At 45.4% G+C, this 19048-nt stretch overlaps 1 protein-coding gene, 1 long non-coding RNA gene and 1 other non-coding gene across 6 annotated transcripts; 2 read left to right on the forward strand and 1 right to left on the reverse strand.

Annotated features, from left to right (window-relative positions):
• The first annotated feature begins 8779 nt into the window (after positions 1–8779).
• LOC120682047 lies at positions 8780–10312 on the forward strand. The gene is made up of 3 exons (XR_005678184.1): positions 8780–9324; positions 9431–9507; positions 10136–10312. It is a non-coding gene; the product is annotated as an uncharacterized LOC120682047 (long non-coding RNA).
• A 127-nt stretch (positions 10313–10439) lies between these two features.
• On the forward strand, positions 10440–13528 carry LOC120682046 (putative nuclease HARBI1). 4 transcript variants are annotated; one of them, XR_005678183.1, is made up of 6 exons: positions 10440–10760; positions 10849–11936; positions 12015–12150; positions 12236–12538; positions 12626–13049; positions 13153–13528. XR_005678183.1 is itself a non-coding variant. In XM_039963788.1 (5 exons), exons 3-5 carry the CDS (start codon positions 12220–12222, stop codon positions 13154–13156), a joined length of 747 nt encoding a protein of 248 aa, XP_039819722.1. In that variant the 5' UTR covers positions 10440–10760; positions 10849–11936; positions 12015–12219; the 3' UTR covers positions 13157–13528. The 4 variants fall into 4 exon arrangements, 2 of the variants coding, with proteins under 2 accessions (XP_039819722.1, XP_039819723.1); XR_005678182.1 differs by having other exon boundaries at positions 11999–12538; XM_039963788.1 differs by having other exon boundaries at positions 12015–12538.
• Positions 13529–14626: 1098 nt separating this feature from the next.
• On the reverse strand, positions 14627–14698 carry TRNAW-CCA. The gene has a single exon. It is a non-coding gene; the product is annotated as a tRNA-Trp (tRNA).
• Positions 14699–19048: the final 4350 nt, after the last annotated feature.

Below are 19048 nucleotides of genomic sequence, written 5' to 3' on the forward strand. Positions count from 1 at the left end.
TATGTCGAGAACCAATGGGAAAGCTTCCCGATGATTACTCCAGGCCCACCTATCCAATGGCCTGAGTGGAATATGAAACCAATCAACGAGAGTCAGGTTCCTGAGCTACTCGAGCGAATTGCCATTCTTAGGCAAAATAACTTGACTGGAGAAGCAATCATGTTCGACTAGATGAGAAGATGGATCCAGCCGTTACAAGCTCGGGAAATACTTGGTTTCCAGTATCAAGAAATGGCTGACTCATCAAGGTACTCGGAAGAAGAGATCTCAGATGAGGAAATACTTAGTCGTGTCCAACGACTGCTAAGGGATGTAAAGAAAGTTCCCTTTGTTCCTGATACATTTTCAGCTACGAATCCTCCGAAGCAGGTACCAGATAAGAGTAGTCGATGTATAGTAATCGAGTACTTTAACTTAGTGTGATTCTGATAGAATTTGCTTTCTGTAGGAGGATGTGGAGCGCTTTAAGAGTAGTCCTTCACTGCCAGGCATTTGTTCGCCCTTTTATTCTTTCATGCGCTTTTCAATCTATCAACCAAGTTCTAGTATGCTTATATGAATTTGCATATAAACGGTGCTGATGTCTATCCTTGGTTGTGAAGACGAGGAGACGGCTAAGGAGAGGAGTGACAGGGAGCTAAGCCCTACTCCAAGTACGGATACCCAGACCAGGCATTCCAAGGGTGCTCGGTCAGTGGCGAGGAAGTGTCGCAGCTCCTCCCAGACTATTAGCGATAGGTAAGTGGCTAATTGGTTGCAATTGAGGACTTTCATCTTCGATTTGCTAGTTTTGATTTGAATCTTTATTTTTAAGTCCGGCGACTAAAGTGCCGCGGACCTCATCATCTGGGGATGATGCTGTGGTGGGACGAACCGTCCCTTCCACCACAGTGGACTCGTCAAAAGGGACTGGGACTACTCTTTCGGAGAGTAGTTCCAATGTAGATAAAGCCGGTGATGCGGGTAATCAGGACGTGATTATGAGGCCTGCCCGAAAATTTGGCGTCAAGGCGCTTGCTCTGAAAAGAGCTCCCATGTAAGTTTTTTTAAACTTGTAATAGTAGGATTTGCCTTTATATCGAGCAATTAACTCGTCTTTTTCAGTGACACGCTCCTGGGAGCGAGTGGGGAGACTGAGGACGACTCAGTCCCCAAATCGGCACTGGAGAAGCCCCTGAGTACTCCTGAGATGAGTGCTCGTGAGACTGAAGCCATGGTGGATTCCATGCTTCGGGATTCTCCATTGCCGGATACTGAGAGGAGCGATGAAAAGCTCCCGGAGGATGGTGGAAGCCACAAGCTTCCGGAGGAGGACGATGGCGAGAAACTTCCTGAGGGAGGCGACAAGAAACTGTCTGAGGAGGCTCCTGCAGGTAAACTTGTATCACCTTGTACTGAGGAAGTACTTTTCCTTGCTCTTAACTTAATTAAGTAGGGTATTTTTTCCGTTAGATTCCCAAAATCTAGGGAATATTGTGGGGAAGATTCAAGATGTGCCAGAGAAGGCCATCTCTAAGGTGCGAGCGAGTACTTCATCGGGAAGTGTCTTGCCGCAAGAGAAGTTGAAACATGCATTCAATCAGATGAGGGTAAGTAGTCAAATACTTCGAGTACTTGAGTATAGATCGAGTAGTGTACTGATGCTTTTATTTTTTGTAGGAAGCACTAGGGTAGGAGGGTGGCCAAGCCCAGGACGATACAGAGCTGAATGCTCTGAAGGAGCAGGTGAAACACTCTCGTCCGAGAAGGCTGCTCTCCAGGGGAAACTTATGCAGCTCTCCCAATCCAAGAAAGATTAGTCTTTAGCATATGCTATGCGTTCGACTAGTTGTTCTGCTTGGTGTTTATAAGATTTTCTTTGTATCGAGTACACAGCTTGCTCAAAATCATTAAAGATTGAGGAAAGCCTGGTACTAGATCTAAAGATTCTTATGTACTGAAACGCAGATAAAATTGAAAAGCTCAAGAAAATCAAGGCGGATTCTGACCAGGAGATGGTGGGAGCCATGAAGCAGCTGAAAGAGCTATCAGAGTCCCGGGACTCTATGCAACAAGAGCTTGTCGCGCTGCGGGAAGTCAGGGATGCTGCCCAAGAAGTAGCCGATGTTGTGGAGATTCCGGAGGGGAATGAGGATGAACCGCTCTCTTTGGCGGGGAAACTTCGTAAAGTATCCAAAGCCTTTGAAAGGTATGTCTCCACAACCACCCGTCAGTACGTGGGTCATGTACTCGGGTTGGTGAAATCTTACTAGCCAACCACTCGTCTGAACGCACTTGGGAAGGGAACCAAAGCTGATTGTATGGAAGAACAATTCCGTCAGTATTTGGAAGAAACTTCCGTGGTGGCTAACCAGATAGTGGAGTCCCTGAACAAGCCTGAGTCCCCTTGAACTTTGGATTGTAAGCTGATTGGCGTGTGGCCACAAGTACTTTGGACAAATGTTGAATATTTGTGTAACATTTAAGTACTTGTTCTGTATTAGAATTTGTGAAATCCTTTAATGTGTCGAGTAGTTGTACTCGAGGGTCCTGAGTGTTGGCAGCATCGCGCCTACTCAGTTATAATAGTAGATACGAAGAATTGTATCCGTAGGTGCTTCAGGAGGCAAAGTATTCTCGAATGGGGTCGAGTTGTGTGATTCTGAATCAGAATTTTAGTGCTGATCGGTTAGGATTGAATCCCACAGGATTAACCAAGTGGGAAAAGCACTATAAGAATGTTGAGAAGCCGTAGCTTAAAGCAGGTTTCCTTTTTAAAGGAAATGCTTTGTTAGAGCGAAGCTCGTATGGACTTTTGTTGTCCGATCGGGGGGGGAACTCTTATCGAGTATTTGGAGCGAAAGATGTTCCTTGATAGATAGGTGAACAGGAGGCTATCGACATCTACTCGGAATTCTAAGGGAAAACAGAACTCCTTTTGTATCTCGAGCAGGCGAGTAGCATCCGACAAATACTCGAGGCAAAAAGATTATGTAGTGAAGATTTCCTTAGTATGCTGAGAAAACAGGAGATTTGTGTCAACCTATTTTAGACTATCAAGAACTTTTTATGCTCCTTGAGGGATTTTTGTATTTGACCAGTTAGGGTAGACCATGCTTGGTCACCCAGGTAGCGTACAACTATTTATGAAGGTATCCCAGACTACTCGGTCTATCGAGTAGTATGTCCTATACCAGGACTAGATTGATTTCTAGAATAGAACTGTTAGGATTGAACTCCGTCGAGTTAACCAAGACGTAAATATTCTAGAAATATCCCAAACTTACTCGAGCAAGGCGAGTAAGGTGTCCTACCCAAGGACTGGAGTAATTCTTCAAGCAAGTCTGTTAGGTATGAACCTCGTCGGGTTATCCAAGACGTAAATGTCGGAAGGATATCCAAAACTTACTCGAGTGAGGCGAATAAGGTGTCCTCAACCGAGGACTGGAGTAACTCTTAAGACAAGTCTGTTAGGTACGAACCCCGTCGAGTTGCCCAAGACGAAAATGCCGAAAGAGTATCCAAAATCTACTCATGCCAGTGAGTAGGGTGTCCTTTAACCAAGGACCGGAGTAATCCTTAAGACAGAACTGTTAGGTATGAACCCCGTCGGGTTATCCAAGACATAAATGTCGGAAGGATATCCAAAACTTACTCGAGCGAGGCGAGTAAGGTGTCCTCAACCGAGGACTGGAGTAACTCTTAAGACAAGTCTGTTAGGTGCGAACCCCATCAAGTTGCCCAAGATGAAAATGTCGGAAGAGTATCCAAAACCAACTCGAGCCAGCGAGTAGGGTGTCCTTTAACCAAGGACTGGAGTAATCCTTAAGACAGAACTGTTAGGTATGAACCCCGTCGGGTTATCCAAGACGTAAATGTCAAAAGTATCCCTTGAAGTAAACCGTAAAAACTACTCGATTGCTGCTCCGATGCAGCTACCCGGGTAGTGTTTGGGATGGGGTACTTGCCATATGAGCGAGAGCCAAGTAGTCGATTTGCGGAGGAAATCAACTTTTTGGATTTGTCAAAATTATAGTAATTGTAAAATGACAGACTCTGACTCTTAAGATCTACCCCTTGCCCGTTAGTCGTGAGCAATGGTTTACATGACTGAATAAGACTATTCGACGGTAGAACTAGTCGATTTGGTGGTCGACTAGATTTTTGGTAATGTCTCCTTCAGGAATGGTGCCCCAAGGGCCTTGCGGAGTGAGTCGCACTCGAAGATCGTGTGAGAGCTCTTCGGGTGGATGAAGCACTTGTGTAGTAGAGCCTTGTTGGTCCTGGCTCCGCCAAGAGATGTTTCCCCATGATGCGGGGTGCGCGGTTTACCCTGAGGACAGGTGCTTACCAGCTTGTACTTCTTGAAAGATGCAGAAGCCTTTGGTGGGATGCGATAGTTGGAAGAAGGGTTGTAAGCCTCAACTTCCTCATGTTCCTTTCTTCTTGAGATAATGATGTTGCGCGCATCACAACCAACGTTGATCACACTACGGAGGTCGCAATTGGAGTAGTCGTAGTTGTCGCCCTGCTGTTCTTGCTAGCTGTTGGCGAGACTCTGGCGCCTGAATGCCCTCTTCTGGTGAAGCAGGCAACGATGCTCGTAAAGATCTTCTGCTGGATGCTGTTCTTCCAACTGCACAGTGACTGTCACTGCTGGAGGAGGTGCAGGCGGATCTTGCTTGATAGCAGTTTGGGCTTCTGAGATTGTGGGAGGAGTAGTTTCCATGTTGTCGGAAAGGTACTCGTCGAAATTATCAGAGTTGTAGTTGTCGATGTTGAGACGCTCCGTGGGATCACCCTCAGGTTCCTGGACTTCGGAGATGCGAACCATTAGGATTTCACAAGAAAGATCTTGAATCTCTTGGTATTGTTTGCTTGAGGACGGGTCTAGTGGGGTGCTCTGCTGGAAGGGCAGATCCGTTGGCTGCGAGCCAGAGGTGTTGGGATCTTGTGTCTTCCTTAGGTGCACTGTCCGTCCTTGATGCGTTTCATATATGACCAAGTTTGGAATGGAGTCCTGATCGGACTTGGAGTTCTTAGCCTAGTTGGACTCGATTTGTTAGCTGTACTGGATTAGGTCATTCAGTTCGTCCTCCGAGTTGAAAGAGTACTCGGATTCAGAGTCGGTTAGCCCACTGATTTTGGAGTACGTGTGCTTTGGGTGAGCGAGAAGCGGGATGCCCATCTCTACACGGAGGGCGTTCTCGTTCATCCAGTGTAGCCAAGATTGAGTGGGAGTCAGCCCTTCGGGCTCCTTGATCCATGGTTTGTCGAAAATCTACTCGCTGGATTGTTCTAGAGCTTTGGCTTTTCCCTTTTTGAGTTTGGCCAGTTCCCAAAGAGAATCAGCGTGTTCGGGTGGATTGGCCATAGCATCCATGAACAAGTTGATGTTGTCGGACCAGTCGTCGAGATCATCGAATGGTTCAAAGTTGTCGAGACTGTTCATGAATTGATCAAAGTCATGATCGAACAGGGACTCGGCTGGTTCAGGAGTCTGAATGTGATCAGGTTTCGGTGAAGGGCTCTGAGGTATCCTGGAGATAGACTGTCCCAACCGAACAAGCCGGGGGTTTGTCCCAACAGATCCCCCGCAGATTCCTCCTCCCGATTTCTGCTTCAAGTTTTGTAGAGTGCCTTCAGCCATCTTAATGCAGTCGTTGAGCTTGGAATCTACTCGATCGATCCCTGAGAGAATATCACCCGACCTTTTCTGTGGTGGGTTCAACACTTCTGGGTTCTGCTGTGACGTAGATGAACCAATGGCAGTCTCTGCAAGTTTGATGCAGCCCTTTATTGATCGTGAAACTCGATCTACTCCAACGAGTAGTTTTGAGTTGTTGATCTTAGGACACTTGATTGTTTTTAAATCAGTCACGTATTTTCCGAGGATTTCAGAAAAGTGAGTTTTTTCGGGATCAGAGTTTGTATCGGACTCGGCTAACTCGAGGGCTTGAGTTGGAGTCGACATGTTTTCTAGGTTATCCGAATTGAGCTCGAGTAGAACTCTTTTTTCGTCGAGATTCGCAGACTCGCGGATGTCGGCGAGTTAGGAGGTGGTTTTCGGTTTAGGCGAGTTGGGCGTGACAAGGTGGCTGGAGAAGCCGCCCGATCCATCAGTCGTGCATGCCCAGGACCCGAAAACAAGAGTTGTGCCCTCGGGCACGTTGTTGGCGTCGCTTGATCCGGCTATCGAATTCGCCGATGAACTCGCCGAATCCCCTACCTGGCGCGCCAGCTGTCGGTGTTTACCGCCAAGCCTGCTCAGGGATACCCTTAGCATTAAGGTTTGTAGGTAGGGATCGACTGCTCTGGAACTCGATGGTGCAAGGAACACCAAGATTTAGACAGGTTCGGGCCGCGAGTTGCGTAATACACTACGTCCTGTGTGGTTGTTTGTATTGTCTTAGGTGTTGATAATTGTTTGGAGGGGGTCCCTGCCCGCCCTTATATATCCGGGGGGACAGGGTTACATGAAAAGTTCTAGCCGAGTACAGTTGGAGTCCTACTGCAACACAATCGGGTAGTTTTCTTTGTACTACAACTAGTTCTACGCATATTCGGGTAGTAACAAAAGAGGTAAGGTACAACTATGATCTATCCCTTACTCTAGAACATTCTAGGCCTATAAGCAGTCCCGCTGCCCCGGATCTGACACACATATTTGATGAGTTAAATAAATTAGGATACATCAAGTTGTCTCATACTATTCCGCCGCTTGAGGAATTAAAGCGGCGTGCTTATTGCAAGTGGCATAATTCATTTTCTCATGCAACCAATGATTGCAATGTGTTTAGAAGGCAAATTCAATCGGCCGTTAATGAAGGACGATTGGTTGTTCCACAAATGCAAATGGATAACAATCCTTTCCCTGTGCATGCTGTTGAAATACAGAATCCTAAGATTTTAATTCGGCCAAATCAAGCCGAATCAACAAAGGGGAAGAATGTGGTCATTGGCGAACCAAGATCTGAACATAAGAAGAAATCCCTCGAAGCTTCATCAAAAAGTTCAACACTCAGGGGGGGCAAGATCAGAAGAAGGGCGCCAGGTCTGTACAGACCGGTCTGGTGACCGATCTAATCGGTCCATCTGGAGGTTCAGTGCTCGGGGGGCACGAGCAGCGAAAAAAGGACGGGTCTGCGCAGACCGGTCTGACCGGTCATTCTGAGAGCTCTGGAAAAAATTCCAGAAACGCCAAAAAGAAAAGGCCGAGTTTAAGCAACTCTTGGCCAAGTATGAGAAAAAAGGAGCTACTCAGAAACAGAAGAAGCGACCAGATCAAGCTAAAGGTACAAATCCATCATCAGGGCATTGTGAGTAATCGGCTTCTCATGTGCAATAAAGTAATAATACTTTTGCATCATATTCATTTGGTGGGCCGGTTGCTCCATGGTTATGGTCGTATCCTTATTATTACACACCTTTGGATTATAGTAGAATGAATATGCGTCCATACTTTATTCAATATTCTTCTATATATTCAAGTTAAGGTGCCTCTCAAAGACCGATTGTTGCTAGCAATAATTTGGTCAAAAACAAACTTGATTACAGCAAAGAGGGTGAGATAGATGTGAAGCAAGACAATCAGTATTTACAGCCGAGGTGGAGTCCCTCAGCCTTATCTCACACCAAAAAGAGGAGGCTGCAATGGATGCGCAAGAAGGAGTCTATGGAACAGCAAGCGGAGGTTGTACCTGCAAGGTCGGTGACCATAAAGCAGGTATGGAGGCCTAAGCAAGTTGTTTCGTCATCAGCTTGAAAAAGAAGCAAGATACGGCCGATAGAATTTATCGTCCTTAGAACAAAAAATGGTCGATGTGTGTTTATCATCGTCCTGAGGCAATTTTGGTCCAGAGGCTTGTTTTTTGGCATGCAAGCATTAGCAAAAATTAGGGGGGCATATGTTGACGACCAAAATTGGCAGACCGGTCTGACCGGTGCCCATAAGCGGTCTGACCGGTCGAACCTATTTCAGGTCCGGCAAAGCGCCGACCGGTCTACCTGGAATCCGAGTACAACTAGGACTCTTTATAGATCTAAATCTGTAATAGGATTCCTTGCGGGATAAGTCCACCCCACCCTATAAATATAAAGGGTCACGACCGATTGAGGATATCCAATCTATCAATCAATACAACTTTTATCTTTTTATTTTCTCTTGCCCTAGCTTTTCCAATCTACTACTTGATGTTCCTCCTTCGTCTCTACGTCGATTGAGGGTGTTCTAGGTGGCCTGCCGACTCTAGAACAACCCTGCGTGTGCCTACCCCGACGGGTCTTCCCGGGCTAGCGTTCAAAGGTTTCCACACCTATTCTGCCGGTGGCGACCGGTCTGACCGCTCCTTGAGACCGGTCTGTGCGGCGGCACTGCAACGCGCACATCTGCTCGCTGCACGTTCGAGTGCGTTTGTATGTTGGCCGTAATTCGCGTCAACACCAGGACATGGCTGCGAGCATGTGATGAACTGATGGCTCAATGCAGTAGATTGGCATTCCTGATCCTAGATGAGCCAGCATGATAAATCTTTCAGAAATCACGAGCAAAGAAAGAGACATAGGGTGAGTGGCACCACGAGAAAGGCTAGTCGGATCACGTTGGCCTCCCCGTCACCGTTGCCATGTATGGACCTGCGCCAACTATCACCGTGTTCGGCTGGCCTGCTGGCGGCTGCTCTCGGCTGAAAGCAGCAGCAGCTGTTCGGAAGGCCCGCGCAAGCTGTTCGGCTGGTTGATTTCGAGCAGCCGGCCCAACGGCTAAAGACGGCACAACCCCCCCCCCCCCCCCCCCCCCCTAACTCAACACCGGCCCCTCTCCCATCGGCCACCCTCAGTCCACTCTGCCACCTTCTGCGCGCAGATCTAGAAGGAGTAGGGCTGTTTTGCGTTGGCGCCGGCGGAAGAGCCCCCTCCGATGGCTCCGTCTCGCGCTACCCGCTCGGCGTGTCCCCCTTCGGCCTCCTCCTCCTCTATTGCGCCACAACCGGGCCTCCTCGCCGGCGCCGGCGCATCACCGACAGCAGTGGGGGAAATGGGGCTCGTGGGGGACGAGGGCGTGTAGGAGGTCCGCCGCCGATGCCAACGCCGCCTCCCTTCGGAGCAGCGCCGTTCGGCCCTCACCCGCTGAAGCCGGCCCCGCACGCCATCGCCCCTTCCAGCCGCCCTCCCCCGCCTGCCTCCGGATCTGCGGCGGTCTTACCTCCATTGACATCCCTGCCTCTAGATCCGCGATTTCCTGCCCTCAAGCTGTCACTTCCTGCCTCCGGCGCCGGTCCGTCGCCCTGCACTTGCCCTGACGCTCCTGCCTCTCCTTGGTGTGCGCCTGACTGACCTGTTGCAGATGTATGAATACCCTCTCTCCTTTGAATTTCCTAATATTCATCACTAGTGTGCATGTTATCATTAAATTTTGATATTTAGAAAGACTAACTGAATTTGTCTTTTGCAGTATTTGTATGAAAATAAGCAGCTTATTCTGGCCATCCTGCAAAATCAGAACTTAGGAAACTTGGCTAAATGTGCTCAGTAAGTATCTTCCTGAACTATATATATAACTAATTTGTCTGGTCGAAATGCATTTTCTTGGTTTTACTAGTCTCAAAAGACTGAACCTTTAATTCATGTAAATACATTGTGTCAACTCTGTATCTCATGATTAATGAATACCCTGGTAGAGGAATTGATAAGGCTGTCTGAATTAGTTCTGTCTAAATTTCTGATCCATTTGTGATGTACCTCATTTCACCCATCAATTGATAAGGCTGTCTGAATTAGATTAATTGTAGGATGTCTCATAATTCTGAGTCATACTAGTTTCAGCTGTCAATAGAGAGGGATGCACGCACATTTTTACTCCACACCTTGATGCAGTGAAACTTCAGAAGGATAATTCATGCTAATCTTGTTCATGGTCGACCTGCCTATGTAAATGCCCATCACTAGTTCTCTTCTTTGTTTCTACCATAAATTTGCTTTGCTTCTACCATAAATGTCCTTTGCTTTGACACTGTAAATGAAATATAAATTTATGAGGCATTTTGCAATCATTAATCCTTATATGAGTCGTATATGAGGCATTTAGCAATCATTAATCCTTTAATTGTTGATGCAGCAGGTAAACATTTACCCTCAACTTTGATTTGTTCCTTCACAGGTTTCCCCCGTTGCCCAACAGTGTATCTACCGCATTAGTTGACAGATCCTCAAACAATACGCTAGCACCTTCGTCTACAGCATCGTGCTCCCCGCCTCGAGCTAGGCACTACAACCTGCGTGCACAACGAGCTAGGCACTATAACCTGTGTGCAAAACGAGCTAAACACTCAGTCAAGGCAAGTTCCCAGACCTTTCATTACTGAACTTGGTTACTCTGCTGTTTTTTGTTCTTAGCATAACACACACTCCCAACCACTTTTGAATGGAAACACTTGGGAACTTTTCACTGTATTTGCTAACAGATGAAATGGGACCCGGCCAGTACCTCCTTGCTCCTTGAACTCTGTATTGATGAGAAGGAGACCCAATTGAACTGGAACAATACGGGGTTAACAACATACAGGTCGCAAAATGTGGAACGCAAATTCAAAGAACTTGGAGGCCGTCCATTTACTCGGAGGCAGATGAGCAACAAACTGCAAACTCTGAAAAAAAGTTTCACAAGGTGGAAGGCTCTACAGAAGCACACTGGCCTAGGCCGTAACAAGACTACGGGTGGTGTTGAGGCTGAGGAAGAGTTGTTGGAGGCTGAGTACGGCACCGAGAATGCCCCCGATACGGAGGTAATTCCCCACAGATAAGATCTAATCTGACTTGTGGCACAATTCTCATGTGGTCCGTCGAAGTGTTCTAACCATCTTTGCACTGCAGGATACCCCAGAGGAGAATCACGCGCCTGGTGCACCACCTCCGTACCTAGAACAGCTGTTTAGGCTGTACGGTTCCCCCAAAGATAGGGGATCATTCATGTCTGCTGGAGGTGTTTGTGCGTCAGTCACTCCCCCAATAGAGGCACCCACTGGCCCCTCCAACAAAAGAGTGACCATGGACACAGAGGTTGACAGCCCACCAAAGAAAAAGAATTGTAGCACAGAGGAGTACATGAGGCAGCTAACTGAAAGCATTGTGCGGCGGTCTTCTCGTGAGCATACCCGTGAGCAGAAGGAGGTTTTCGAAGTCATGGAAATACTGAGAAATGATGGTGTTCCGGAGGGGTCGGAGCTGTACTTCAAAGCATTGGATCTGTTCAAGAACTCGGTTTGCCGTGCAGAGTACAAGAACATACACGACCCAGTGAACCGCATAGCTTGGATCGAATGGACGTGGACTCACGGGAAGCTAAAGTAGCATGGGTCATCTATCGCAAAGCAGTTAGCTGGACTAGTGTAGTCGTATTAGTGTCTTTCATGGTGCTTACGAACAATGATTGTAATAATGTTGTTAGGTTATCGCACTGGCCTTGCTTAGCTTCCTTCACCTTGGTTTCAGTTACTGAACTTGGTTTGTTCACTTTGTTGAACTTGGTTTTAGTTATCGCTGCATAAGTTTGTTTACTTCGGAGAAGCTGGATTAAGTTATTGTTGCATTAGTTTCTTTCACGTGTACTTTTTGAAATTTTGTCCATCACTTATATATAAATGTTGTGCTTTAGTTATTTCCTCATTCAAACCTGATGTGTCAAGCTTCTGCAGGACTTGTAGGAGAAAAAAAAACAGCCGGGGCATACCTAATGGCAGGTGAACGGGCAAGTGATGCTTCAAGTGATTCAAGCAATACTTTCTGGGATTTGGCAACGTGTGCAGTTGCTGTCGCAGCATATGCGGCCGAAAATCCAAATGGAACAGCCATGGACAGCCAAATGGCAGTGACGCCCGTGCAATTCGAAGTGCAAGAGGCTACTGGGCGACAATGGGTGGAAGCTAGTTTGATGGTCCCATGGAGATGCTATGAGAATTTCCGTAAGTGAACACATACGTACTACATTTGCACCAATTTTTTTAGCATACTTATGAGCATATAGGTTCGTTTGTTTGTAGGTATGAGCAACGAGACATTTCATAAGCTGCATAACATTTTAGTTACAAACCATGGGCTGCAGTCTACTCAAGAGTTCCATTCCATAGAGGCTTTAGGCATGTTCCTATGGGCATGCGGGCACGGGCATTGCATGAGGTAGGTCAAAGACAGACTTGGTAGGGTTTGGGAACAATAAGCCAAAAGTTTGGGGACGTGCTACACGCGATGATGTCATTTGCAGATATAGTGATTAGGCCACAGGATCCGACTTATAGCACCGTGCATGCAAGTTTGAGGCCGTACTCACCTTTCTTCGACGGATGCATAGGCGCTATAGATGGAACACACATACCTGTGTGTGTCTCTCGTAAGTCACATGATGATTACACCAATAGGAAAGGCTGGCCAAGCCAGAATGTATTAGCTGTAGTTGACTTCGACATGAGGTTCACCTTTATTGGTGTGGGGATGGCGGGAGCTGTGCACGACATGGCGGTGCTAAGGCAGGGGTGGGAGGCAGAAACTTTCTCTCACCCACCACCAGGTTGGTTTTCTTAACCAAAACCTATTACACATTTGTCGTCAAACAATTGTAAGTGACTAAACTGTTAATGTGTTTTTTGTAATGTAGGAAAATATTATTTGGTGGACAAAGGGTATGCCCAAGAATGTGGGTACTTGGGACCGCATCGCCAGACCAAGTGCTGGAAGGAGTTCAAGAAAAGGGGTCCTCAGCATTTGGAAGAGGTGTTCAACTACCATCATTCGAAACTTCGAAATGTAGCTGAAAGGTCATTTGGGGTAGCCAAAAATAAGTGGCAAATGTTGAAAGGAATGCCTAAATATCCTAAGGACAAGCAAAATCAGATTATTGTGGCATGTTTTGCGCTGCATAACTTTGTACGGGATGAGAATGCACGGTCACTGACAATCGACATGCCGCCGATACCTGCACCAAGTGAGTATTCGTTTCGGTGGCTGGAGTCAACGACGGAAGATGAGATGTCAACTGTCCGCAACTGGATTACTACCGGACTTGCAGTTATGGGGTTCAGGTATGTGAGTTTAACTCATGGATGGGGTACCTGAGTTGGGATATTATGAATAGATGCATGTATGATTCAATTTTTGCTTTATTAATATGTGTATCCACTGCAGATGAACTTTGAGGAAGGCCGCAATGAAGCATTAGCACAAGGCGTAGCTTATTTTGTTACGGAGGGGTTCATGAAGTTGGAATTGCCTCTCTGATCCTTATTTATGCTTGGAATTGGCTTATATTGTAGAAAGTACTTTCTGCTGGCAATTTATGGTTGATGATGCTAAATATTTATATGCAAATGTTGACTGCTCAATCATTTTGGTGCAACTGTTGCAGTCATAAGTAGGCACCCAAATTCGAGTTGTAAAATTGAAGCAGCCTTGTAAGACACTTCAGCATGTAAGGAATTTGGGACCTGTGGTTATACTTCAGCATGTAAGGAATTTGGGACCTGTGGTTATTTTGTTATGCAGTGTATGTCTTGATGCGGCGCATGTTTGGATTTGATCCTATACGTTCCTTGTAACTGCTGTGTATGTTTGTAGGTGGGCCATGTATGTGTTGAGTTGCTTTATGTATGTGTCATTGTATTGAAGCGCAATGAGTTGTTAAAACTGTAGGGTAACATTAGAATTAGCTTTGCTTTGAGGACCTTTCGTTAGCCCAGTATTTGAATTCAAATTTCAGAACCTTGTTGGGCCCAACTTAAAGCAAGGCTAGCAGCTGGGCGGCTGCTAGCTGCTTGTGGCTGGAAACGGCTGGGTGGCTGCTGGCCGGCTGGTTCTGGCTGCACCAGGTCCAGCCAAAACCAGTCGTAAGTGCACCAGCCGAACATGGTGTATAAACAAACCGGAATGGATGAATAATGCAGCTTTGTTTGGGGAAAAAAAGACACGTACAATAGGCAGGGAACGAACGAGTCTCTATCTTCCTGGCGAATGCAATGTTTGAATAATCGGCAGATGGCGCGTCCAAAATTCTGATCAGTTTAAGGCCGTTGGATTGAGTTTACACTAACAGAATTTCTGACCACGGTTTGACAATTGCGAGGGACCATATATATTTCGAGCTGATATGATGTGATGTCCTCACGAATCGTACGCGTAATGCGACACCGAAATGGGCAGCGCGTCGGATTAGTTAACGGATCACGCGTTCCACGCTCTTCATATACGAACAGCCGGAGAATGTTAGCAAGATTTTCAAAAGATTTCGTACAAATACAAATACTTCCTTTGGAATGCCAGAGTCCTGGCACGGTGCCCAGCAAGGAATTGAAAAAACACGTTGCCACTCGCCAAAAAATATGAATCGAGACCTGTTAGTCTAGCTAACAGGTGGTGGGCTCGGTACCTGTATTTGATTGAGCTACGTATCTGATGTGCCTTTTTGAAATGCTTGGAGGAATAAACATTTTGATTTTGCGAAACATTCTAGCAAGTCGTACGTGGCCCTGGCGTTGATTTGATGTACCGCTCCGCTCCGTTCAGAAGGAAACTTTATTGGCGGGCCCATGTGAAAGTTGGGACAGGTGTCTCAAAATAAAAGGCTCAAAAAACAAAAAGATAATCCGGACAGGGTTCGGGGGTTTGAACCCGACGTGAATCGAACACGCAACCTTCTGATCTGGAGTCAGACGCGCTACCATTGCGCCACGGATCCGGCTTGTTACCACGTGCAGAAATTATTTATTTCGTAGGCTGAATTGCAACTGACCGTGAGCTCGCAGAATGATGCAAATATGCAACGCATTTCTCTTTCGGATCCTACTGCGTCGGGGACAAATAATTAAGTAGATGCGGCCGGATTGGATCCAAATAATCAAGCCGCAACTTATCCTGAGTCACAACATGATCATGTAAGAGAGCGACCGGGAGGGCACATGCCCCCACTCAAATCCAAGTACCTACAATGCCATTAAATGTGACAATTCCAATTTCCAACCCATATATGCTATATATAATCATGTAAGAGCATTCATAGGTTACATGATTATATATATAGCATGTGACATATAGTCTTAAATGCATATGCAACTGTTTCCGTATGCCGGGTCGTAGCTAGGACGCCGACATGTCTGCCTTGCCCATCTGCACTGTTCCAATGTGATACTATGAATTGGAGGCTCCTTTTGAATCCTCCACATAAAGCCACCTAGTACTAAATTGGAGGCTCATTTGAAAGCCTCCATGTGAAGTCACCTACTCCCCCCGTCCCAATAAATGCAATTCTAAGATAAGTCACGCAAACCAATGCATGGTGTGACATTACAAAAATACCCCTTATCTTTTGTGAGAATGATCCAAATATTGTATTATCTTTTTTGTAAGAATACTCCGAAAACTCTTGTTTTTATGGTAGTTGGATCTAAATAGCTATTTTTTGGACAAATTTCAAACTCTAGATGTGCGATTATTTTGGGACGGAGAGAGTAGGATCCTAGGTGGGCACTTTAAAATTAGAGAAATCATAGAAATTCTTACAGAAATAGAAATATACGGCCATCAATCCGACAACTCTAATCATAATAGTCATTGGATTTGTCATCATCCTAATAAATTGTCCACCTCTGCCATTAAAAAATAGACTAAAGTAACCCTCCAAACATGTATCAAAATACACATCTCTGCCATTACAGAAAAATCTAAAGTAATCCCTAATCTTTGTGTAAATTAATCACATATGCCATTTTAAAATTAGTGCAAATAATCTCTTAAATTTGCATATAAATTATCCAATTATTTCATTATTAGTAAACCCGAAATCTGAATCTAAAGTATATAATTATAACAAAATATTAAAGTGCACCAATATAAAATTCTAAATTACTATTTATATTATAATTAATATATTATTTATGTTATTATGTATATAAAAAAATACTACCCACAATATTTGTCACCATGTATTTACGTATGAAGGAAGAGATAAAAACATCAATTCACAAACAAATAGTTTAATTAAATAAATATCAAATGCACATGGAGGTGTGATCAAAATGAAATATATTGTAGCTAGATTAGTATATTTAATAGACGGAAGGGAGTGAGATAGATAATTATAGCTATTAGCTATAATATTTATTTTTATATTTGTTCTAACTAGTCCATGCAGAAGCACATGTTGATAGGCTAGTATTACTAATAAGGGTAGAAAAGCACATCGAGTTATGTCTATCACAACAACCGAATTAAACACCAAAAGTGTCTGTATTAGTTTTTTGTGTTAAAATAAATCGAAGGTCAGTCTCAGTGGAGGTTTCATCCAAGTTTATCCGCATTTAATAAGTGGCCACATATGCATTTTTTATGATGTGGCTCCATATTTAAGAAGAGAGAGAAGAAATGAGTTCCATGGGGAATGAAACTCTTCTGGCACAGTTACCAAATCGCAATGAGTCATGAAATTAAGGGTGTGTTTAGATCCTGTAAAAATTTGGATGAAATTTACTATAACAATTTTCAATCGAAGATTAGAAAGACTTAACATGATCTAATTATAAAACTAATTACACGGATGGACCGTAAATCGCGAGACAAATCTATTAAGCATAATTAATCTATCATTAGAGGTTGTTTACAGTAGCACAACATTGTCTAATCATGATCCAATTAAGCTTAAAAGATTTCTTATCTTGCAATTGCACCCGGGGGTTATGGAATGAGTTTTGTCAGTTATCCACATTTAATACTCCTAATTAGTGATCAACGTTTGAAATTACTGTAGTGATGAAAAAATTTTGGGATCTAAACACACCCTAAATGTTTATGAAATTATAGAATGAGACTATACATTGAGAGTGGTTGTTTCATTGAAATCTCATTGCATTTTATATGATGTGGCAATTTTGGAAATAGTGCTATGAAACTCTTCATTGAAACTGGCATAACGCTTTGATTTGGTGAGTTGAGGAGCATGTTCGGTGAGTTGCAATCCTATGTATCCCTCCCTCGTCCGGATGATTGGGATTATACCCTCGAGGCAGGGGATAGGCCAGAACACTTTGAAGAAGTTGCAACTGCCGCAACAGTTTTTCTCGATAACAGCAGCGGCACGTTCGCTTGTTGAGGCCCCCAAGGCCGAAGCACAGCTCAAGAAATATGCTACTAGAATCCCAATCCTGATTTTACAATCGCCCGCACCTAAGGAAACTCGCAGTCGATGTCCAACGTGCCTCCACTCTCCATTCTCTTTCCCTCTCTCTTTTTTCTTCTTCTCCGGATCCCAACTGCGAGGGCTACGCAACCTGGCGAGCTGCGCCCTCAGGGAGGGGCACGGCAGGGAGGCGTGGCTGGCTGGCGGCGGGGAGGTACCCCCTCTCTCTCCATCCATCTTTCCCTCCCTCTCTCTTTCTAGCGGTGGAGGCGCCAACGCGGGGTCCGAGCTCCCAGGCTGGTGGAGCGGTGGCCTTCAGTGGCGACGGCGGGTTCCTGCCCTCCCCGGACCCTTGCTCTCCCAGCGCCACCCCCTGACCTCCTCGGTGGCTGAGCTCCCAGCGGCCAGCACCGCGGAGGATCCGTCGAGTAGGGTTAGTAATTTTTTTTCTTTTTATTTTTTGATCCAAAATTTGTACTGGAGTTTTTTTGGTTTGGATGTTTTTATTATTTATTTGATAGAAAAATTTTAACGAAATTTTTTTACCTGAGTTTTTTGTTTTGGATGCAAAAGTTTTCTTTTGAAATTTTTTCAATTTATTTCTCAAAACTGAGAGAGAGAGACTTCATTATTCCCTCCAGCTACCTCAAGCAGCGGGAGGCCTTCCACGTGGATGAAGTACTCGGATATCTACGCGCTGAGCTAGCTGACCAAAAACAATGATCTCCAAGGGAGACGACGTGGAGCTCCGAGTCAGTACTGGCCTCCACGTACACCCGACAGATGGACTTTCCATCCCCATAGTGTATGAGACAAATGTATGCATTTCGATTAAGGTCGTATTCTATGGTTACGTGTGACGAGATACCTCCATTTCCGAAACAGCGTCCTTTATTAGGAAGAAGACGGCCACGATCACTTTGATGTAGGACACGTGGGAGACACCTTGCTAGCCTTGATTATTCTTCGAAAGACCACGGGGCTGAGAACCTGAGAATAAACGTCAGGTGATGAAGCCACTTGGCCGAGTTTCTTTTCTCGGATATTCGGCAAAGCCTTTACCGTGTGTCAAAATGCTCTCAGCAAAATAAAGCAAGGGGGCAACCAAACTGCCAACAACGGGGATTTTTCTAAGTGTCAGATGGAAAGGCACTCGGTAAAGACCTCTATTTTGCCGTGTGCCGGGCAAAGATGGAGACACCCTTGCCAGCCTTGATTATTCCTCGAAAGCCCACGGGGTTGAAAACCTGGAAATAAACATCAGGTGATGAAGCCACTTGGCCGAGTTTCTTTTCTCGAGTACTCGGCAAAGCCTTTGCCTTGTGTCAAAATGCTCTCGGCAAAATAAAGTAAGGGGCCGGCCAAACTGCAGACAACGGGGATTTTTCTGAGTGCCAGATGGAAAGGCACTCGGCAAAGGCCTCTATTTTGCCATGTGCCGGGCAAAGATGGAGACAAAAAATTATTTTTATTTAGGGAAGACCCCACTACCCAGCCACCCGCCCGCTCCGTCGAAATCACAAGTCGCGACATTTTTCGCGTAATACTCACTCACTACATGGCCAGCAGGATTCGAACCTGCGACCTTCCCCTCCCGCATAACCTACTCTACCACTGCACCACACTCGCACTTGTGTTTATACTCCATTTCTTTCCCCATATATTATACTAAACCGAGAGTAAATTAGTTGTTTGAAGTCTTAAATGAATTCAAATTAAAAAATTGTCAACTATAAAGTTTCATAACTTTTTGAGATCTACAACTTTTATTTTGGTTGTTTCCCATCCAAGGTCGTTTAAAAAATTTGAAATTCACTTTGCCGTGTGCCTTAGAGGCTGCACACTGCAAAGCCTAACGTCCATCGGCCCGCTTGATAGCTGGCGCATGGCCGGCGAGCGTGGCGGGCACGTGCGCTG

This window comes from Panicum virgatum, chromosome 7N (assembly GCF_016808335.1).
Source record: "Panicum virgatum strain AP13 chromosome 7N, P.virgatum_v5, whole genome shotgun sequence".
Lineage (NCBI taxonomy): Eukaryota > Viridiplantae > Streptophyta > Magnoliopsida > Poales > Poaceae > Panicum > Panicum virgatum.